General features: G+C 33.6%; 1 protein-coding gene across 13 annotated transcripts in view; it reads right to left on the reverse strand.

The window, feature by feature from the left end:
- Nucleotides 1–24,465, reverse strand: part of NFIB (nuclear factor I B) — a 335,263-nt gene that overhangs the window by 26,586 nt on the left and 284,212 nt on the right. For 3 of the 13 annotated variants that reach the window (XM_039363695.1, XM_039363699.1, XM_039363697.1), the window contains exons 9-11: nt 17,293–17,458; nt 13,474–13,556; nt 1,038–1,126 (exon numbers count right to left, since the gene is read on the reverse strand). The exons of 1 other annotated variant lie outside the window; for it this stretch is intronic. In XM_039363695.1, coding sequence (XP_039219629.1) covers nt 1,038–1,126; nt 13,474–13,556; nt 17,293–17,458 — 338 coding nt within the window. Of the gene's footprint in view, nt 1–1,037; nt 1,141–13,473; nt 13,557–17,292; nt 17,459–24,465 lie in introns of those variants that run through there. 9 more of the 13 variants (XM_039363696.1, XM_039363698.1, XM_039363706.1 and 6 more) reach the window with 7 other exon arrangements.

A 24,465-nucleotide genomic window follows, 5' to 3' on the forward strand; every position in this document is an offset into this window, starting at 1 on the left:
TGTGGCAAGAAATGGGGCAAAACATACTTAACAACTGTCTTTCTTAGCAACAGACATTTTGGACTTAATTGTGCTCATAAGTTGAGGACGACCTACATTCAAGAAATGCCATTAAATATGAGTGATAATTTCTAGTACTATAGCAGAGGATAAAGGAATAAGGAGGAAGGACTTCATACTTTTACTTTGCAGCTTTTAGTATAAAATGAGAAGGAAAATTGGTTTGTATATGTGTGTGCATATATATATATATATATATATATATATATGTTGGTTGCATGTCTGCACTGAAGAGAGTGAATGTCCCTAAGATTCCATTTGGGGGATCTTGGAGACATACATCTTCTGAAACTCTCCAAGGATTTACTCTTGTATTTGGGAAATTATCTGGAGTGGTATTTCAATGAAAAAGGAAAGAAAGAGAAAATAATACCTTTTCATGACATTATCAAATTGAATTAGAAGCAATTCTGTAAAAATTCGGAGTTACTTAATTACACATATCAACTAGCATGTTAAACTTTTTCTATCAATATCTAGTTCAAAGTAGTAGTTTCACTTTACTTATTATGAAAGTAATTTTATGAAAAGGAAGACTAGCTAAGTCTAATTAAGTATAAGACAATTTTAGCTTACCTCAAGAACATTCCCTAAATTCATAAAACCTGCCCATGTGATTTCTCAAATACTTCCTTTGGGTATTATTTCTATGTGTTACTTAATATCAGACACCCATTCTTGTCATGTATTTTATTCCTAAAACCACAAATAATATAAACATAATATAAATTGACAAACTTCAAAGTACCTATCTATTTTGGCTATGTTGCTTTCTTCACATAGTTTTATATTTGACATTGTATCAGTATTTGGCATCCTAAGTGCTTAACCGTAATGTTCATTTGACCTAAACATGTAATTCAAAAGATGTTAGATATTTTACAGTTAAAATTTGACAAATTTAATCCTGGAGGCCAACTTAGACAGATAACGAAGAACCCAAGATAGTTTAGGTGTGGAAATAATTAAAATTTTACCTTTGCCAAGTAATTCCCAATGTATCCTCATTGGCACTGGGGTATAAATGCCTGCCGTTTTGATTCATGGTCCAGTCACATATCCTCAGCTGTCAATTGAAACCTAGCAGTCAGATATGGATCGAGCAGTACTACAGTTTTTAGTATTTAAATGAATGCATGCAAACTAGCATTTTATATGGTACAAACCTTACATCCCAAGTAGTAGTAGTGGGGGGAGGGGGGAAACAGTTTTAAAAAATAAATTTTAAATTATTACAGTGTAAAATAAAATTGTACACATTTACAAAATGCTATATGAATATGCTTTTCTATTAATCAAGCATAAAAGAACAACTGGAATTTAGCAATTAATTATATTATAAACTTAGCTGGAAACAAAATGAATATTAATGTTCAATTTTAAAAGAAAGAAAATAAAAAGCACTTAAAATTATTCAATCTCCGGGGGGGGGGGGAGAAAAAAAAATCAGTAACTTTGAAAGCATGCATTTGGTGATACACAGATGACATGCAACTTATAGGAAAGGATCCAAAATTACAAAGATCTTATATTACTCTTCAAGAAGGAAAGAGGCATTTGTAAAGGAGGTTGATTACTTTAGTGTTACTCAATACAAGGTCTCTTAACATGCACTGGTAAAATAACCTAGTCCTTAATTCAAGACAATAGCATTTAATAGATTTTAAATACAAGAAGAAATGCATTACATGTAAACTGAAATAAATGTTTTACAGGTAACCAAATAACCAGAATACCTCTTTTTTAAAAAACACTACCCATTTAACTCTACTCAGCCATTGTCTATTAGATGTTAGCATTTTTATTAAAGATCTAGTGATTATATTTATATCCGATAAAATAAGCCTTATCTAAAGAAAACAGAGATTTTAATCTTTATAAAATAACATATATCATGCATTGAAGAGCACCTTGAATTAAATGTCATAACATGATTATGATTAATTGTATATAAATGTCATTTCTTTCCCTCTCCACAATATTTAAGTGGCTCTAAAAGATCAATGTTTTAGTTTAAGCAGTGACTTTCATAGCAACTCAATTTATTGCACTTCTTTCCTGAAAAACACATGTGCTGAGCAGAAGACTATATTCTTGTCCTGACCCAGTGTAACTACAACATTTCTCTGCATCCTGTTGCTGAGTCTTCAGAGATGGAAACACAGATTTTTAACAACTGTTTTCTTAGATATTATCTGAAGAACTCAGCAACAGAGAAAGATAATTGTTTATTACTTTATTTTAAATGTTTCTATATCTTCTGCTGTTAAATGAAATCTCAAAGAGACTAGGAACTAAGTTAACATGGAATCATGCAGACAAAAACATTTGAAGTATAGTAACAATGGCAGAAGTTATGCAAAGAAAAAGGGGTATTTTTTAGCGTAAGTCCGGTTGCTGATAGAAATGTAGGTGCAGTTTTATATCATTTCTCACAACTAAGTGTTTTTTTTTAAAAAAACAAATCTCTAATTCATGGTTTAAGGTGTGTACAGCCACTTAAGTTGAGGGAATGGGTGGGGAAGCTCTTGGAAATTTGTCAAGTCTAACTTCTGCTGCATGTTTTCTATTTATATTAATCACATTTCTTGGGGGTTTTTTTTTGAAACAGTTTATTTTGGGGTAATAGATTTTAATTTTGTTTATAGTCATAGTGTTTAGTTTTTATAAACACTGTTATTGTAGGATTTATCACCTTAACTGTCCTGCAAGACAGAAGGCAAGACAGAAATTGAACAAATAAGCAAGCAAGCAAGCAAGCAAGCAAACACTGAATGACAGAAAATCAAAGGCATGGAGTGTGCAAACTATAGTTTGTTAATTGTAATCCAGCATGAGAGCTACGTTACAAAACAAGCTTACAATAGTTGCTCTCCTGCTAAAGGATAGTACAGCTAGAACCAGAATATTGAGGAGCTTGTATCAGCTGAGCAGACTGAAACCATGTTTCCTGATGTTTTGAGTTCTAAAAAGTGGTTTGAACAAATATTTTGGCAAAGTTGTTCTTTAAAAATCTTTAATAAAAACAGTAATATATTACTGATGCAATTTGATTTTTTTGGGCATTTGCAAAAGACAGTAAGACTTGATTTCACACTTATTGTACACACAACACATGTTTAAATGTTATTGGGATACTTTTCCATATGAACTGTAACATAATTCAAAAATTAAAATTGTACTAAACATATATAGACAAATATCAAGCAATATGCTGCCTGCAAAGTACAGGAAATATGATATTGATGCTGTCAGCTTTTAAATGGTGATCATGTGTTGGAGGACCAACTTTTAATCAGCATATAGGAAATAAACAGAGGTAGAACTTTAGGCCATTTCAGCACCACACAGCTAATACTCCTGGCCACGAATTTCTGTGTGTCCTTACACTCACTATCTTACTTCTTTATATGATAATCCAGTACGTATTTCTATGCCTTAGGATACGACCAAATTAACACAAAATCTACCTAAATTACACAGTTTATTTTTGCAACTGAATATGGCTTCTCAGATATGGTCTACTTTATACACTGATTCTTCTGCTCTGTTAGTATCTGTGATGTTATCCGCTGAAAAGCAAAACAACAGCTCCCAAAAGAATTCGTGCACAAAACAAAAATTGTATGCTTCCATTTTTTCCTCTTTTACATTAGATGTCTTCAGGGTCTATGGAGATTCTCAAATCTTCTAATCTAGGTCATGGCTTTCCCCAAAGTGCTTTTCCAAAAGGGAGCTGGGCTTTCTTGGTTTTTTCTCTTGAAAACGTTTTGCTTCTCTTCTTGAAAGTAAAGTGTTTTCAAGGAAAAAACAAAGGAAGTCCAGTATTTTTTGGGAAAAGCACCTTGGGGACATACATCTCATGTTACATAGCATTTAAAATAATGCCTTGGAAGATCTTTTAAGGGGTTTGCTCCTTCTCTCTGGGATTGCTTTTGTATGTGTATATGCATGTACATTTGTGTAAAACACCTCTTCATTCAAGAAGTCCTCCACACTGAATAAAAAGTTCTCAGTTGGAGGATCCTTTTGAGATATCATAGAGGACTACTGTACTGAGGATATAGGAAAGAAAAAGTGGATGTTGAACATTTCCTTAAATCAAAAGAAGACAAACGTTTCTGGCTAGAGATACATCTGGATATTTGGAAAGTGTGGTAGAAATAATAATAAAATGGCTTCCATAACAGGATTGACTTTTCACAAAGAACTGAGCATGGACAACTATAAAATGTTAATTTCCTATATAGAAGAACTAACTCCAGAAGATGCTCTCTCAAGCCCTGAATGGCCTTTGTGGGACACAAATGCATTGTTGCAAATTAATATTCTATTAGCTCTTTATATATATATATATATAAATTTTTACGATTTTACAATAAAAAAACCCTTTCCCAATCCCTCCCAACCCTCCCCAAAACCCTCCCCCCTTCTTCCCAGAGCTGAATACAGGGTTAGCTAGAACTTAAAAGGAAAAACTTTTAAACTCAAATAAACCTCAAACAAATATAATTACATTCAATAAACGAATTATTAAGTACTTTAACTCCATTATGTATGAAAAACAGAAAGAGAAAAAGAAGAAAGAAATTAACATTAAAATAATTTCTTTGTCATTACAATCCTACCAATTTACCATTATAATTTATTTTATCTATAATTCACACCTTCTGTTTCTTTCACAATTAATAAACCAATCATCTCCCTAATAACATTACAAAATATCATATTTCATATAAAGTAAATTAATTGGAATCTAGTCCGCCATTAAAATATTATAAACTTTAAGTATAAATTTAAATATAAATTATTCAGAAAGCTAAACAATATTTTCTAATATCATACTTATATTATATAAAGTTTATCCATCTTTCTTTGTCATCACAATCAACACACATATAAGCGTTACTTAAACCATTGAAATCCCCTTATACATATTTAAAACAAAATATTCCTTTAAATGCTCCTTAAGTTTCTAAGCATTCACTTCTTATCTAAAGTTTTCATTCAGTCTCCATAATCTTCTCTCCTCTTTTCCAATAACCAGTTCCATCCGCAATGAGCTATAATCTGTCAATAACCTTGGAACAATCTTTACATTCTTTACCCATCTCTCTTATCCAATAACCTCGAGAAAGCTACTTGAAGATCTGCCATTGAAGATTGCACCAAAGAACTCTTAGGTCTTGCTTCTCCCACAGACTCAGAAACAAATTCTTGTAATACTCCTTTAACCTCCTTTTTCTGTTGTTCCTTTTCCTTGCGTTTGTATACTGCCCGAGTCATTCTCTGCTCCTTCATCTCAACTTGTTGAGACCCCTCAGTCTGTAATTTTCCAACTTTCATCAATACAGCTTCTTCAGACTGCTGTTCTACCTTCTTCTCTTCCGAAACTTTAAACATTATAGGTGGTGATGAGCGTGCCAGGACCGAAGTATAAAACTCCTTTGCTTTAAAAACAGTATTAAGTCTATGATGTATCCCTGCATAGCTCACCACTATTCCAATCGGAATATCCCATCTAAACGGCATCTGCCTCTTTTTAAGTTCATCTGCTAAAAAAGCAAACTCCTTTCTTCTTCTTAAAATTTTAGATGGGATCTCCTTTAAAATTATAACATCTTGTGCAGCAATCTGAAACCTCTTATTGTAAAAAGCTTGTATAATTTCATTGCGCAGGGATCTTTTCCCAAAGTAAATTACCACATCCCTTGGCAAATTTCTTTGCTTTGCAACCCAAGAGTTGACTCTAAATATTTTTTCAATTTCTCTGAATATTTCCTCTTTTTCTCTATCCAAAATCACAGCAAAGTCATTTGCAACCATCTCTCTCAGGTCTTGTTGCATATCCTCTCTCAGGCCTCTGATTCTTAAAGCGAACTCCATCTCTCTATATTGAAACATAAGAATCTCATCTTGTGAATTTTCTATCTTTTTTTCCATGCCTTCAAATTTTTCCTCCAACACCTCCACTTTATCTGCAACTTCTTCAACACGAAAATCCAACTTTTCAAAAACAGAAGCAAGTCCTTTTAAAGCCAAAACTATATCTTGCCTCAAGATTCTGTTATTCTCCACTAAGATCTCTTTCACTTCTCCCCTAATTTGAGATATAACATTTCCCATTACATCTTGCAAATCTTTTACCATTAATGACTGTGCAAGAGGAGAAGGTAATAATGTTGAGTTAGGTTGTTGCACTGATAATATCGCCGAAGAAGAAGCTATCTTAGGAACTGTGGAAATTACTTGGCGCTTTGAAGCCATCTTAAAAGAAAAAAATTTGTTTCTTCTTTCCTCCTTCTTAAAAAATACAAAAAAAGAAGAAAAAAAAGAATTAAACAAAAGAGAGGAAATTAACTCCAAAAACCCAAATCCTCCTTCAAAAAAAAAATCATTGTAATAAGAAAAAAAATAGAAAAAGAAAAAAGAAATAATTAAATAGACAAAATCCGTTCCGTCTCCTTAAAAAAGAAAACTTCAAATCGCCATTTTACTTTCCCTCTCAACAAAGGAAAAAAGAGAAAATGAAAGTAACTCTTTAAACTTAAAATCCAAACTTAAAATCAAAAAATAAAATCCTCTAATCAGCTCTGTCCGCTTTTTAAATAACTCACCAGTTCTCTTTAAGCGCGGAGGTGGGAGCGGCGTCTTGCTTTGTCCTGAACAACAAGGGACAAAGGCACCTGAGAAGCGGAGACACCCTGAACTCTGTGGGAGCACTCCTTTCACCCCAAAAGAAAACTCCTTTGGGGATTTCAGAGGCTCTACCACTATTCAGGGTGAAACTCCCCTCCCTCCCTTGGCCCGGGAAGGAGGTTTTAAACCATGGAACAGCTGATGCCTGCTGTTCTCAGCGGTTTTAACACTGTCTCAGGAGGACGGCTACAAAGTAGCCGCCAGCGCTACACCACCGGAAGTCCCTATTCTATTAGCTCTTGATCAATTATGTTTTCATGCCTTCAGCTTATAGTTGTATAATATTAGAAAGCTAAATATGGAATTATATCAAGCTAAGTATGGAATATACAAATCAGAAATCTCCCAAACATGCAAATAATACACTTTGTTAAGAGCCATGAAAATATCTGTGAATGTTCCACATAAATTCTAATGCTAAACTATAGAAGCAATTATTTCTCAGTGTTGTTAAAGAAAACACCTGTTATCTACTGTTTAGATCAGTGGTCCTCAACCTGTGGGTCGGAACCCCATTTGGGGTTTAACGACCATTTCACGGGGGTCGCCAAACAAGGCTGTCCGCCATTTTTTCCCCCTTTTCTTTGGCCACGCCCCTGGCACCTGGTGATGTATAAATGGTTGGGGGTCACCACAACATGGGGAACTGTATTATGGGGTCGCGGCATTAGAAAGGTTGAGAACCACTGGTTTGGATAATAGTAATCAAAATAGTACAGGAATTACACTGCCATCCACTTTGCAAAAAAAGCAGTGCTGACTAAGAATGATTCTGTCTTGAATCCCAAATATTGTGTACTCAAAAGTAGTCAATAGATTTTGATTTCTGCTTTACACATTAATCCTCTGCATTTTCAATCAGAAATGAGAAGGGATAAAGCATTCAGTTCCACATTCTTAGAAAATATTTCTCAATTTGTTATATATGTTACTTCTAATAAGATTCAGGAAACTGAAAATAGCCCCTAGCAATCAAGCATGTGGTTTTTACTTAGGTTCAGAACAGATATATAGTATGATTGAACTAATTTTAAAACTAAAATCCTAAGGAAGAAATTGATTATAAAATTGTTATTAGGGCAACAGGTGCTGATTATTGGAGAAAATCCCACCATCTTATCAGCAACATTTTTAAATGCCTTCAATTTTGCTTTCATTTTTCAAAATGTTCATCTAAGGTGATATGGCACCATAAAACAAGTTTTGAAGGTCTTGCATGTACTTGCTTACTGTTTTAAAATACTTGCTCTAATCACAAATTAATGATTAACTCAAACATGTATATAATTTAATATTCCTAATTTAAATAAAATTGGTTTCCTTCCACATCTCTCTGGATAATTCTTCGAGTATTTGTAAAAATTAATTAGTTATAACAGAGAATAGTGGGTTATTGTTTTTTGTTGATTTGAGGAAATCTATAAACATTTGCATATTCTCATTGTTTGACTGAAATTTCCTTTCAATGTGTTTCCTTTACAAGAAGAGTGGGTAAAAGATGACCTCTTATTCATTTACATGCTTCTTTTGACAGTCATGTGATCAGATTTTACGTCAAGCTGCCAGTTATGATAAGGCACACAATATGAGCAGCCAGATAGCTCATTTCCTGAATTTAAGTTTGTTTAAATTTGTGGGTCTTTTACTTGCTGCCTAAAGCAAGAAGGCTTATTATCCTGAAATTTTAAGATACACTTGAAACTATCTCTTCTATTTCATTTATGTGCCCTGAACAAATTAATCAAGGAAATTAATTCTTATTTATAATTAATCCTTTAAAAAACAGAAAATGTATATTGAGACACACTCAAAATCTTATATAATATGAATAAAGAGTAATTATTAGTAATTCTCTACTTTAGAATATATTTTAAAACCTGGGAAAGGCCAAAAATATATCTGAAAATAATGCTAGGAATATGTATTTCCATGTAGCAATAAAACCCAAATAATATTAAGCAGTGTAAAGATACTAAAGGTGTATAAATTTTGGAATGATTAGATAAAACTAATACAAAAGAATGCTAACATTTTCAATATAATTTGTAACTACTATTTTATTTTGGCTTATTTGTTTTCTTAAGTGTTTCTTTTTTTGTAAGATTCAAAAATCTAACATTCACAATTATTATAAATCCTAAAGAAAGGGTTTTTTAAAAATTCATTTCCTGAATGAAAAGGGCACGGGAAACTTGTCAAATCACCAGGTAATGAAATCTCTACAAGCAATCAACCAAGCTCAGACACCACCAAGGACTCCACAGTTCAACTCAGTTTCATATACAGTCTCTTCTAATAACCTGTTGAACTTAATCAGCTTTTACTATAAATTTTATCTTACTTTTCAACATTTATTTCAGAGATGTGCTAAAGAAAGTTAAGGAATACTTCATTGGTGCACTTTTCAGTATAGATTTTTTTTGCAGATTCTGTGGATTCGCACAGTGCTTGATCAACTATAATCTGATAACAAAAATAGCAACCAAATATAGACCTTTATTGTTCAAGTACAATTCATGAATAATTATTTCATCCTCCTCTTCCTCATCGTTATTATTGTTGTTGTTGTTGAGGAACTCTTAATGCAATTATTGAATCAAAGACCACAACTGGGTATGGAATGTGTATAATACAGTCAATATTTAAATATCTAGAAAGTGTTATATCAATGTAGAAATATTTGTTGAACTGAAAGTTAAATTTAACAATCGTTTAAGAGCTACAACCATAGAAAAATGTTCAGATTTCTGATTTTAATAGTATCTTTGACTTTTATAATTATCAGCATATTAAGTTAAATTCTTTTAATAATAATTTGGTCAATAAATTAAAATGTATTGCTGATGCTGGTTCTCAGTATATATAATCTTTTAAAGCTGTATTTATAACATTTTGAGATATGCAAACATTCCAGCAGTAAATTGTTTTACTGGAATTTCTACTAAATTATTATTTATATTATTTATAAATAGACTATTTATAAAGAAAACTGCCAACAATATAAGCTGTTTAAATTTATGGTCATTATTATAAATTATATACAGTCTATATTATGCCTTCTCTTAACAACAACAACAACAAATAGCACTCTAGATTAAACCTTTCATAACTGAAAAAAAAATAAATCTCTTCAAGTCTCAATTTTGTGAAGCAGGGTATGTACCTGTAAGAATATTTATTCCTAAAGGTGCTGAGTATATTAAAAGGAATCAGTAGATGTTTAAAACACTTCTCTGGAACTAAAATCATTGGCTTTCTAATTTAGAATTTCTCTCAGGTAATATAAAATGATTGATTGCTTTTATTTCATGTAACATTTGATTTTTGCTTTCATTAATCATGGTCTATTTTAACCTAAATACATTTAGGATCTGTCACAAGAAGAGTGGTCTCTTTTAAATTGTTGTAAAGTAATGAAAAGACATAATAAATCAGTCTTATTTATATCTTACCAAAGCATAACCTTTACTCTACCCAAGTAATTTAGACAATTTCTGCCTGGGAGTTTTTCCAAATAAATAAATAAAATTATATTGTATTGTCATTTCCTAAAGTTTTTAAGGAATCAGATGCATGTAAAAAGGAAAAAAGCTAAGGGTTTGTTTTTTTTACAAGGCCTAGTACTTAAACTTAATTTTGATTTACACTACAAGCTTATTTTTTTGCACCACACTGCTTCTATAAAATAATTCAAGTTACCAGGTGTTACCAGATGTTCCATAAAATTAAACATTGCCTACAATAATTCCTAAAAAAAAAAAAAAAAAAAGTTACCAGGTATTCCCTACTTAAATATCTAAGAATTATTTCAAGTCCTACATTCCTGCATTCTGTTTCTATCAAGGATTAACCTGTTGTAGAGCAGTGATGTCTTTAGTATTAAATAGCATACTGACTCTGAACACTGATTTTAATGCCAATCTTTTATAAACCTACAGTTAAAGGTACGAAACTATGGAATGGAATCTATTTTTATTGTTCTACACTTTTGGATTGTTTTAACAACAAAAATGTATAAATAAATATCATCATCATATAGGTCAGGGATGTCAAACTGTTGGCCCACAGGCCAGATGCGTCATGCCGAAACCACGCCCATCCCATTGCCAGCAATGGAAAAAAAGTCCATTAATTCCAGAAAAATATAATTCAAAAATCATAAAAAAGTCTTGCTGCACATTTTAATACAGTACTGCTTTGTTTCTGGTCCATGCATTAATATCACATTTAAATCACAATAAAGCATTTTTAAATCCTTACACAGTGCAAAATTGTTTAATACTGTTTAATAGAATTGTATTTAAATAAATATTGATATGGAACTTACTATTTTTACATGAGCTTAGGGAATATGTTATATATAGCTCCATGCCCAAAATTATGATTTATACAATATTTTTTTAATGTTTATATATACTTCTACAGGATTAAAGTTTTGAACTAGAACCTGGAGGAACCATGATTTCTAATCCTTCCTGTCATGGAAATTTGGGTGACTTTATTTTCTTGAGGCCAATCATTCTCAGCTCAACACACTTCACAGAGTTGTTGTTTGGGAGAAAAACAGAAGCATTGTGAATACTGTCTTGAGTTGTGCAAATAAGTGGGATTTATATCTAATATATATATATGTGTGTATGTATGTATGTAAGTATGTATGTATGTATTTATGTATGTATATATATGTATATATATAAATACATACACACCACAAATTATTTCAGTTATATGGAAAGCACTGTGCAAAACTCATTCTGACTATAGTGTCAGAGTAAGAATGTTCAACCAATTTAAAAACAATTGAATGAAGCTGTCTTTACTATCTTTACTGTGAAAAAATAAGGGAGATATTTATATCTTCTTAATATCATAAAGACAAAATGCAGTAAGAAGTATAATAATAATAATAATAATGCAGGACAGTATAAATTTTAAAAATCCATAATCACAAGCAGTGGTATTACTACAGCTTTGCTGACGGAAACAAGTCCAGGACACTACAGCTCCTAATTAAACATCATTTGCAATTTTAAATGTCTTGTATCTACTTATGTAATTAGAAACTATTCCTATTTAAATTTCATTTATATTTCTTTATAAACTATCTTGATATAGTGTAATCTTTATCAAAGCATAAGTATCATATAAGAAAAGTACTGATTTAAATAGCTAATACCTATTTAATATTTTAGTATCTTTCACTGATATTTCCACGAATAAACAAAACAAAATAAACATCAACCCTTGCTATATCCAAGCATTTTCAATATAATGTGGTTTAATATAGGGATGGGTGCCTTCCAGATGTCTTAGACCAGGGATCCCCAACCTGTCCCGGGCTACGGGCTCTTGGCCAGTGGGCCATGGAAACAGCTGGCCGGTGCACACACACATAGGTGCGCATTCCCCCCACTCGCGCTAGCACCCACAGCCCCGTTTGCGCATGCAGCGGGTGCAAAGGGGAATTCTAGCGGGGCGGGTGTCTGCAACCCATTTGCCCATGCGCTGCTAGCCTGGATGGTTTGTGTGGCTCATTCGCACATGCACAAATGGGCCGCTATCCACCATAGGGGGGTGCACAGCCATTCGCGCATGCGCACAGCACCAGCATGCATGCAACATACGTGAATGGAGCTGCTAGTGCTGCGCCAGTGTGTGTGGCCCCATGTGTGTGCGCACACACATACCAATTTTGAAGCTGCTCTCCTTCCCTCCGTTCCTCGAGCCTGGAAAGGTTGGAGACCTCTGTTTTAGACAACCACTTTCATAATCCCTTACTGCTGGACATACCAGAGAGGATGATGGGATTTAAAATCCAAAGTATCTTATCCTAGTCTATCAAGTTTATGGATTTTGCTGATTTTGTGCTGTGGCACGTAAGGTCGCAAAGAGACAGACACGATTTAGCAACTGAACAACAAGAACAAAATACCACACTTCGGCATGGAGGACAAAATTTTTTTCCAAATTCATCACTGCAGTATCCCACTATATCATAAGAAAGGTTCACAAGAACAAATGCCCACCAAAGTTCAGTGGAAGGAAGCTGTATTCATTATCATGAACAATACATTAATTTTGGGTAACTAGAATTCAATTTTCTTCTATGTAATGTACATTGCCCAGAATTGCTTCTGTGAAATGGGTGGCCAAATACACAAGATAAATAAATAAATAAATCCCTGGGTATCCCTGCATAGCACTTTTTAATACACCACTACCTTAAAACTATGTTTTCATTTTGGGAAAAATTGTTTGCATTAGATGCCCAGTATTAATGAGATGTGAGATATAAAATCCTACTAGAAATATAACTTATATTACAATTTATATTACAAGTATCAACAAAGCACTTTAATCCTCCTAATCTAGGAATCAGGACGTTCTGCAATATAATCCAATTATATAATTTTTCTTTTGGAATTACTTGATGCTAACACAGAACATTTTAAATGTTTAAAACTGAAATGAAAAAAATAGCTAGTGAATCAATTTTCTTTGATTCTGAGTAGCATTTTTTTTCTGCTTTCTAGATTCATAAAAGGTTTATCAGGTAAATACAGGAGGTTTCCTATACAGTATTACAGGCTTCCTAAAGCTACTGAATCCTTTGAGATCCTGTTCTACACTAAAATTCAGTGATAGCAAATATGAATGAACTTGCTGCAAATATTTTTATTTTTCATTGATAATACCTATGTGAAACTTGCCCACCTGTTGCTGGTGTAGGAAGGAAGGGTCTCTTGGACTTAGTCCCACATATCGATTGGCTTGGGATGTACCTGAAGCTGTATAGGCTGATTAAGGAAGAACAAAACATATTGATAAAGATAGAAACCTACCTCATATTATTCAAATATGAGAGACTCAGAATTATGAAGCATGAATCTGGTTAAGGGTATAATTCAAGCCTGCCTATTGACTTCAATGGAATCTGCACGAAAATAGAACTACATTATCAGTAATAAAGTTTCTAAATCATTTAATTATTTTCCAGTTTCACTGAAGAGAAGTTAATTCAATCTGATTCTTATCTTCTTTCACCATTTTATATTAGAATTCTACTAGTGGAGGCACAAGCAAGGTAAAACTAATCCTTAAGACTTTGCGTAAGTATGGGTATAAGGTACATTGCTTCTAATACTATTAATACACAAAATGTACATTTTGATTTAAGAGTTATTTTTATGCGGCATCAATGATTTTTTTTCCAGGGAGAGCTAATTATTTTAAATAACTGGTAGAAACTATAATATTATGATCACTATTCAAAATTAAGTACTTGTGAAGTGTAAAAACTGATCTTCAGCTTAGGAGGTTCGGGGTTATTTAATCATGTGCGTGAAGTTTCAATTCACTTACAAAAGTGATTTATGACCAGTTTTCGCACTGACAACTGTTGCAACATCCTAATGGTTAGATGATCAAAATTCAGACTCCCAACAATCAGCACATATTTATGATGGTATCAGAGTCACCAGTGTTTATCTGATTAGTATTTGCGATTTTCCCAGCCGGCTTCTAACAAGCGAAGTCAAGGGCAGAAGCTGGATTCACATATTGAAGGCATGATTCACTTAACAACTGCAGTGACTGGCTGAATAACCATAGCAAAAAAGGTCATAAAATCCAGCATGACTCACTTAACAACTCCTCTGCTTAGCAATGGAAATTCTGATTCCAACTATCATAAACTGAAGACTATCTGTAGTCTACCGAATGAAATTGGTAGTTTTGCGCTACTTCTTAAATTTGAGTCACTGTATCCAAATTTTATAAAGATTTGACTGCCATAACCAAATCATTAAAGAATGAAAGATAAGTAAATAAAAGGTGGACTAATTTCAAAAATACAGACTAACTTTTTGCAAAATAATACAAATATAATTTCTTAAAGAATTACCATTAAAAATCCACTGAAGAGCTACAATAAATGATGTAGGAATATGGGTGTTCTTAATTGTAATGAGAAGAATCATTTTAATATTTTTTTCATAAAAAGTTTTAGTAGATCAACTTTGACATGTAATACTTAGCCAAAAATATATAATTAGAGATAAAAGTTGGTGGTCTTTTTGTGCCACGGAACTTATAAGCACTGATTTATTAGAATTAAATGCGAGTATATTCCTCAGTAAAACTCTATCTTAGATAGCAGTGACACTCTTCAATAAAAGAAAATATAAACTATAATCAATTTTAGATGTCATCTGTTCCATTTTTCATACATTAAAATGTACACATTAAATAATTACCACTGAAAAAGTAAAATCTTCATGCAGAAATAAAATTTATTTATATTTTGCTATTGTAATATGTTTCTTCTCTTGAAGACCTATAATGAGTCCTCAAAGAAATACTATTACAATGTTTAATATTCTCTATGTGCGTTTAACACTATTTAATGTATTATTTGAATAATGGTTCCTAAGTGGCCTGTAGAGATGGAACATTGGTAAGATTTAATGAAAGCTCTAACAACCAAATCAAATCTGAACCATATTCCCATTCTGTTCTGATAGATGTGGTACTTTGGATCACTAAAAGCTTCTTTGCTGCTTTAAAGGGTGAATTTCAGAAATGAAAAATTATAAGATAAATCATTTTGAAATGATTTCCTTATACCTGATTACCTTATATTAATGTTAGATAATCATAGTAGAACCAATCTAATTCTCTGAAACAGTGCTTATAGCGGTTACCATCAACCAAGAGTGAGCCTCTGCCAGAGTCCTGGATGCACTGTATGTCAAAGTTAAACTTACAAAAAAAAATCCACAGACTTAAATCTATTGCTGGCAGAAGAATCTGAGATTTTTGCCAGTAAACAACTTTTCTCCCATGCAACCACATAGAAATTTGGCTGTTTTAAGGAAAAATTCAACTCCTCTACCACTTTTTTAGTGGAATAGAAGCTGTTTCATCCCACATAGGATTGCTGTTCTTATTTTCACTCTCCATTTCATTATTTACAACAATGAGTACATTTCAGACAAGTAGGGATGTTAATCTATGGACTTTGATGTGAGGTCCTGCAACTCTAATAGCTGAAGTTGCTGGGAGTTGTTTCAGCAGCATCTGGGGGATGACATGTTTCCCACCCTTCTTTTAAATATTTTTAATTTAAACGCTTATGCATGCCCTATCAAATCATCTGATGTAACACTGATTGCAAGTACTTATTAAATGAATTATAGTCAATAAATTAATGTTTGTTCTATAATTGCAAAAATACATCTCAACTAAAATGCAGGTTAATTCAAGGACTACTTGAATGGTTTTATGAAACTAGTAAGATGTATTTCCAAGTGGTGGCAAAACCAAGTGGAAGCAATGAGTAAGAAAATAAATGAATGTATATATAATTCAGTGTGCAAATTTCATGCCACTATTCCTCATATCATTAGTTACCATTGTGTTTGAAACTGTCCATTGCATAGGCTATGGTAAGCTGTTACAGCAAATGGATGGTAACCAACATTCCAGCAGCCTTAATATGATTACTGTAATGTTGCAATGTGTTGAAATGTTTAATATTGAAATTTGATTCAAGCAAGGTCAGAATATTGTTCTAAAACTGCAATTCCATTGAAGACTATAGGATAAAAACTACAGTTTTGAACACAATAAATGAATGAGTGCTACACATATCTCTCTTCAAATAGAGATATTCCGAAGGGTTCTCATTATTCTAATGAATAAAAACACTTATGCTAATTGGATCTAATGTTGTGGAACAAGATCTGCTTTCAAGAAAGCTCACTTAGGAGCAATGGCTGGATCTCTTCCTCTCTCTGGATTTCAGATGTCAGCAGTTTTGCAGCTATAAACCTTGACTGTGCTTCTGAATGTTGTCAGAATGTCCATCTTAAATTTAAAAACCGAATGTGCTTTAATTTTCTGTTGGCAGTTGTTGGTCAAATTAGTTATCCTCTTTCCTATGGTTGCTCTATCAGAAGGATTGTGGAGTAATTTGACTTTTAATAACTGTAGAGTACAGGTAGTCCTCAACTTACAATCATTTGTTCAATGACTGTTCAATGGTACAAACAGCACTAAAAAAGCTGACTTACCACTGGTCTTTGGACTTAAACTATACCTGTAACAGCATCCCCATGGTCACATGATCAAAATTTGAATGCTTGGCAACCAGCATGTATTTACAATTGCAGGGTCCCAGGGTCATGTGATTGACACTTGCAAGCTTCCCAGCTGACTTCCAACAAAGTCAAATGGAAAGGAGCCAGATTCACTTAACGACCACGAGATTCACTTAACAAGTGGGATTCACTCATCAACAGTGGCAAAAATTGGACACAACTCACTTAACCGCCGTCTTGCTTAGCAATGGAAATTTTAGTCTTAGTTGTGATTGTTAAATTGAGGACTAACTGTAAAACTATCATGATGTTATATTATTAACTGAGAGCGTCTACTTGGTCAAATAGGAGGAAAAGGTGCCTTTACTGGCCTGACTTGGAAAGTATTTTGATCATTTGATGGACATTGATTTTCCCTAGGCAAAATACTTACTGGTTGCTGTAGGTGAAGATGCCTCACCTTCAGTGGATGTAGTGATGGGCTTAGTGTCTGTCATAGTCAGGGTCACAGGTCTCATCGTACTGTGATGGGGAGAGGGTGCCAAAACTGGAGTAAAATGGCCAGGCATTTTCCCTACTACTTGACCACTGCTGTTAGGCTACAAAACAAAACCAGAAGAATGCCTTGTGAAATACATACATCATGCCTTCTTAGGGCATCCAGAATTCTATAGCTGTAGAGTATCACTCTGATTTACAAATCTTTCTTTCTGCATACAACAGCAGTCTTAATGTGGGTGCGTTTAAAGCTTGTGCAACTTTTTTATGAACATAATTTTCTCAAGCACCTATTTATCATATAAGAGACTAATGAGTAAAGCCGTGTTATTGATCCTAAATGTTTGGCAACATCAAACAAATAAACCAGTGAGAAGAACCCAAATGTTATCATTAGATTTGGCTGATCTTATGTAGATGACTGAAAAACTCTAATAAGTTGTGGGGGAAAAGTAAGCATACCCCATGTATTTTTTTTTCTTTTTTGACACGTTACCTTCATTCAAGCAATATATAAAAATAAAGGTGATGTAATTGAACAGAAAAACTATGAAAAATAAAAAGCATTTATTCAACCAAAATTTAACAAATGTACCATTTCCTTCTGCCATTGCTTTATGGAAAAAGCAAGTACATCCCTTGACTTTAATATCTGGCCCTTTGGCAGAAACAATCTCAAGCAGATATTTCTTCTAACTATATACCAGTCTCTGACATAGACTGGAAAAAGTTTTTTCCCACAAACCCCGATGAATTTTTTCCAGCTGAACAAAGGAGGTTGACAGGTTTCATCTGGGTTCTGATCTGGCCATTAAAGAACTTGAATTTCTCCTTTGTTTTTTCCTCCAGCCATTCCTTGGTAGATTTACTGAAATATTTAGGGTCATTGTCATGTTACAAGATTCGCTTTAGGTTGAGCTTCCATCTTCTGACTGATGGTCTCACATTATTCTCAAGCATCCTCTGATGCAATGAAGAATCCAGGCAACAAAGCAGCCTGAACTATAACATTTCCACCACCAAGCTTTACCTTTGGTACCAGGTTTTTCTGGTGAAATACTGTCAAACAAATCTATCTTTGCCTTGTCTTTCCAGAGCACGTTGTTCCAGAAATGCTGGACTTTGCCTAGATGTTCATGAGCAAACTTTAGTCTTGCCTTGAAGTTCTTTCTGGACAACAAAACTGTTCTCCTGGGATGCCTTCCATGTAGATCTAATTTGTGCAGATTTTTTCTAACAGTAGACTCGTACACTTGGGACATCAATCCTAGCAACAACCATATGATGACATTTTAGGGTTTTTAGAGACTTCTTTCAGTATCTTGTGTTCTACTCTAAGACTAAACTTGCTGAGAAAGCCAGGGCAAATTTCTTCAGCTATGGCAAATTGGCAGTTGTTTGAAATATTTCCCACTTGTAGATGGCCAGTGGAATGATTAATGTCCAATTGTTTGGAGATCATTTTAAATCTCTTCCCATAGGCATCACTAACCTTCTTTCTCAAACCCTCTTTCAATCTGGTGATATTGCACACGTTAACAACAAAAAAACAAATTAAAGTAAATGTTTGAGGTTTAAATAAGGCCGGTACCTTCCAATTGCTCCCTAATGAAGACCTTATCACATGCACCTGATCTAGTACATTTGATTCTTATTTTAGGTATTTTCTGTAGAAATTAAGTGCATAACTACTTTTTCTACATGTGAAATGCACATTTTGTTTATTTAAATTACACAATGGATTGAACCGTGGTGCCTCAGTGACTTAATGATGCTGGAGATGATCTCCGCTCCAGTGATTTGAGTCCTAACACTGTGTGGTGGGGATGAGCTCCTGTCATTCGCCTCAGCATCTGTCCAGCTTACAGTTCAAAAGCATGTTTTATGTGAGTAGATAAATAGGTAATCCATGCAGGCAGGCAGATTCCTGTTGGCTTGGAACCTTGCCAGTTGAGACACTAGTTTGTGAGGTAGCTCTGGTGAAGGAAAAGGCCTTAGATCAGGCATGTGAAACTCGCGACGTCATGTGACTTGCGCGACGTATCAGAGCTTTTTCGCCATTGCCGGCAATGGGGTGGGGGCGGCTCTGGTATAATGAAACCGGCCTGCGGGCCAGCAGTTTGACACCCCTGCCTTGGATGATACTGCAGGAAGAGACACTTGTTTTACTTTCTAGTGTGAAGCCAGCCTTCCTGTGGCGCACCTTGGAAAGCCTGCAAGCATGTCCTAACAACTTCATACACTAATAATAATCACCACCACAATGGACTACAAAATGTAAAAGGTGGAATGGTATTTGTTTTGTCTTGTGTTTTTTTTATCTAACAATATTGTTGAACTAAAGATCGAACATCTCTACGTTGAAATATGCTGAAAAAGTTTAAAAAGAAATAAATGGAGTATACTTATTTTTTTCACATGTTATTCAGTGGTAACAAGGAATAAAAGAGGATTCCTAATACAGTGATTTGGGACACCTACCAGAATCCCTCTACAATTTTGATATTAATATTATAGTCTGAGAGTTTAATTATTGCACAAGTACTGCCTATTACAAATGCAGATGTCTATTAGTTCAGCAGAAGGAACAACACTGTAGGTTAACCATATAATTAAGGAATAGTCAATTGCACTAAATTAACTGTAGTAAAATTAATTTGATTACTAAGTAAGATTGGTATATAATAGAATCAACCATTTTATGTTTATTGCTTCAACTATTTACTTTAAAAGGATGCTTAAAAATCGAGATTGTTCATTAAAGAATGCCCCGGCAAATCCATTTGTGTTCACATCAAAATACTGATAAAATACTTCTAAAAACCTATACCATTGCCTGTGCATGACACATGAAGTAGATATAAGAAATGGTGTGATTAAAATTAAATATATAAATATTTGTTTAATGATAAATAGAAGGTATGATTAAGAAAAACTTAAGCACATATATATAGTCACCAACTGAGCTCCAGAAAGATTATTTATTAATAATGTACAACTGCAGATGTATGATCCAGCTATTTTGAAGTATTATATTCTAGTCGTCATCTCTGAGCAAATGAAAAATTACTTTCCAACTTTCTGGGAGCTTCAATATAGATGTTGCTGAATGCTGAGCACAAACATGATATATCATGAAATATATTAATTAAATGTTTATTTTGTAAATTCTAAGATTGTAACTATTCCAAAATATGTGCAGCCGTAAAATCTACAAAAATTAACAGTACTCTTCCAACATTATATATATTAGCCTTACACAATGTAGGACTCAGGAAATAAAACAGAGTGAACCTACAACTAACAAAACTCACTAACAAATAAATGAAGTGATATTAGAGGTGAATGTTAATAACAGTTAAGTCCCATTTATTTTTGTTTTGTTTTGTTTTTATTTTTGTTTTGGTGTATACTGTACATTTGACTATACTTGCTTGCTCTATACATTCTTTGCTTTATTTTATTTTATTCCCTTACCTTTTAAATGTAGATTTTATGAGAGGAGATGCATGCAGACACATGCAAATTAGTTTAAGGTCTATACAGTAGCTACTAAGCACAGATTTAATTTTAAAATAATAAAAAATTATTTACATCATGAAAATGGATCAAACACCTAAGGTTCCTGGAACATAAATTTCTGCCACAGTTGAGAGAGCTTGTGCATTACTTATTTATATAGAATCAGCAGCAGAATCAAACTGATACAATATATGATCTGTATACAGGGTGATATGTATAAAACATAAGTATTGCATCTATCATACTAATGTTTAAAGTTTAAATATATTTATTTTACTTAGAGTGTCTATGTAATAAACTAGAAATATGACATAATTGCATAATACCACTGCAAATATACAATGCTAAAATACAGATAAAGGTCAGCAAATTATTTAATAAATTAGTTCAATTAACAAACACTGCATTAACTGAAATTAATATTCAAGAAATTAATTATCAAGAGATATTTGACATTGGTCTCTGACGCTGACAATTGTATGGGTACTATATCCCAACTACAGAATTCTCCTGGTTCAATTATCTTTTGATATTTGAATTTTAATTATACAAAGTACCCTTTGGTATGTGAATTCTTGCACAAGTACAAAAAATTCAGGTAATTACTGGCAAGACCAGAGATAATGCAAGTTACGTTTAATACCTACTGACATCAATGATATTTTAAATGCTTAACTGTAGGGTGAAGTATCACTTTAAATGAAATTTATAATACTTTTTAATGTTACAGGATGTTAAAAGAGTCATGAACATAATATTTACAGTATTCAAGTGTGATGTATGGCATGTGACTATATGGTATATTTTACCAGCCTTTAAAGGATTAGAGTCCAAAAGTGTAATGGTATATGGGAATGACCTTGGAAGATATACTGCCTTGGGAATGGTCAAATAAGAGGAAGTATCTTCGCAGCTGCATAGTGGGAAGAGCAAGATGCTCTGGATATACTATCCCTAAATTATTAAGCTATAAAGATAATGGTGGGACCATTGTACTTTCAGACTTGCATGATTTTGTTCAGGGCTTTTTTTGTCATAGAACGCTCAGAACGGAGTTCCGGCACCTTTTTTTGGATGGAACCTTGTAGGGTAGGCAAGGGGGGTTGTATGACATGTGTGAGTTCCGGCACCTTTTTTTTTTTTCAAAAAAAAAAAGCACCGATTTTGTTCATGTAGCTTTATAATAAAGTAGAATTAGCTTATCCAGCCTGATAAGGCTAACAAAAAGAAATTTAGGTGTCTCTTATACAGTATCTTTGCAATATTTTGTTCCGCCCTAAAATATTATTCTTCCCAGCATTTTCTCTGCATTGTTTCTAATTTTTAAACAACAGAAATATAGCCATAAGGTTTTAAAATGTTTTACTTTCATTTACTGATGATTAAATAAAACTGGTCATAAATATACAAAAACTGTTTAAATGAAGAACAATTGAGCATCTAGTAGCAATAGCAACTGAAATAAATTTGGCAACCCATCTAGAAATATCCAGAGATACAACTCAGTTAAGAGTAGTTAGTGATACTGTGAAAAGGATAGAGGGTGTTGGATGACCCTGTCACGTTGTGTAAAAGAACATGCAAAATCATATTAAAAAGACTCCTGCAACAGGGTAATAAATGTTATTAAATCTACTTTTTCACAAATAAGGATGGCAAAACATGAAAGTGAAACTCAATAAATATTCTCCTATGAGATTAGCCTCCTAACAGGTCTGCTGCATTTGTCACTAGGGCGTTACATAGATTGTTCTGAAAATTACAATCAAAAACCTTTTGTTTCAAGTGGACCAGACCCTCTCAGGGCCAAGTATGGTGGAGTAATAGTCTAAAAACTCTTTGCACTGTAAATGTGTGAGGTTGTCACTATTTCCCAAAGTTCTAAAATTGCTCCTTGGCAGGGAGACTAAAGCATTACCTAAAACAGGGGTAGGCAACCTCGGCTCTTTGATGATTGCCTACCCCTGACCTAAAACAATCTGAGCCAATATGTCAGGTGGCAAAGTCCCATGCAGATTGCCACTGCATTCAGACTTAGCAAGGATTCACTACAGAGTGGGACCCTTTCCAACAGGTGCTCTCCTTCCCTTGGTTCAGGCTAAGTCATGAAACAAGTCTCTGTGTTATAAAGCAAGCGACTGACACTTTGTCCTGAAAATTATCACAGCCATCATCATAGTGATTGGCAGAATGTAAAACTGCATTTGCAAATTTTGGGACCCAGTTTTGTTCTCCCATTACTGATGAGCCGAAGTACCCAATATTTGGAGTTTTATGCTCAAATATCTGAAGACATTGATTTGGTTTATGTTAAGAGCTATTAATCTCCAGGCATGGTAATGAGGAATTATTTTCAGAAAATATAACACAAAGACTGCTTTGGAGGATAGTTTCAGCATGTATTGAATGTAGCAGAACTACTGCTTAATATGGAGGGCTGAAATCTGGGTTTCATTATGGCTTAAGTTTGTGAGTTAATATAAAATTTTAAAAGAAGAGCTGTCAGAATGTAGCTCTGCTCCATTCCTGTGACAAATGCCTGATGTTCTACAGTAGACTATGTTGTTTTCATATACCGTAAATGCCGGCGTATAAGACGACTTCCGCGAGCGCTGAAATCGGCACCAAAGATGGGGGTGGTCTTATACGCCGAGTCGTCTTATACGCCGGAAATACTGGTAGTTTCCGGCGTATAAGACGACGTTCTAGGAATGCGGCCCGGCTATAAAGATGGGGGTCGTCTTATACGCTGGGTCGCCTTGTACGCTGGCATTTACGGTAATTCCACAAATAGCAAAAATAGGCATTGGTCAACGGGACAGCCAACCAGTTTTATTAAACTGTGTAATTATCAAAAAATTGAGCACTGAACTTGAAATATTGCAAAAACCTAGTTAAGAAGTGAACTTGGTTAACATTTGAACACTACCACATCTTTTTCCAAGCTTGTGTAACTGCTTTACAAGCTGTTTCTGTCAATCTCTGCATGGATGTGCATACCTAGTCACTTGGTATCACACTAAGCAGTGTCACACAGCAGCTACTTTAAAAGATATAGCTTGTTTAGTGATTCAAATATATGTACTTAATAAAATTATTATATAATTATTGCCTCGATCCCATTGTATTTCTATAGCTTGTCAAGCAGTTCTTGAAGGATTTGCACATCCCTACTATATTTACCACTAACAAATATATTCTGCATATATCTGTAATGCTCATGTTTCAGAATAGATTCTAATGCCTAATGAAAGTACACCAAGCATACTAAATTGGATGTTTCAGAAATAAATAAATGCAAGTTGATTTGAATGGGCTATTTTAAACCATATGTTTATAAATATGATTGCAGTACAGATCATATGAAGATTCTTTATTTTCTTGTATGTATCAACCTTTTAGGGAAATGTCATCCTTTCTGATATCCAGCTCCTTCAGTATCTATTCAGAGAACCTGTTTATACTTCCAATCATTCTAACTGCCCTTTACTAAATTTTTTATTTTTTTTCTGAATCTCTTAAAAGTGTTTCCAGAAATAGACTCAGAATTCAGTGTAAGATCTTAACAAAGCAAACTATAATTAAA

This window comes from Crotalus tigris, unplaced genomic scaffold (assembly GCF_016545835.1).
Source record: "Crotalus tigris isolate CLP2741 ecotype Arizona unplaced genomic scaffold, ASM1654583v1 scf7180000019563.1149672, whole genome shotgun sequence".
Taxonomy (NCBI): domain Eukaryota; kingdom Metazoa; phylum Chordata; class Lepidosauria; order Squamata; family Viperidae; genus Crotalus; species Crotalus tigris.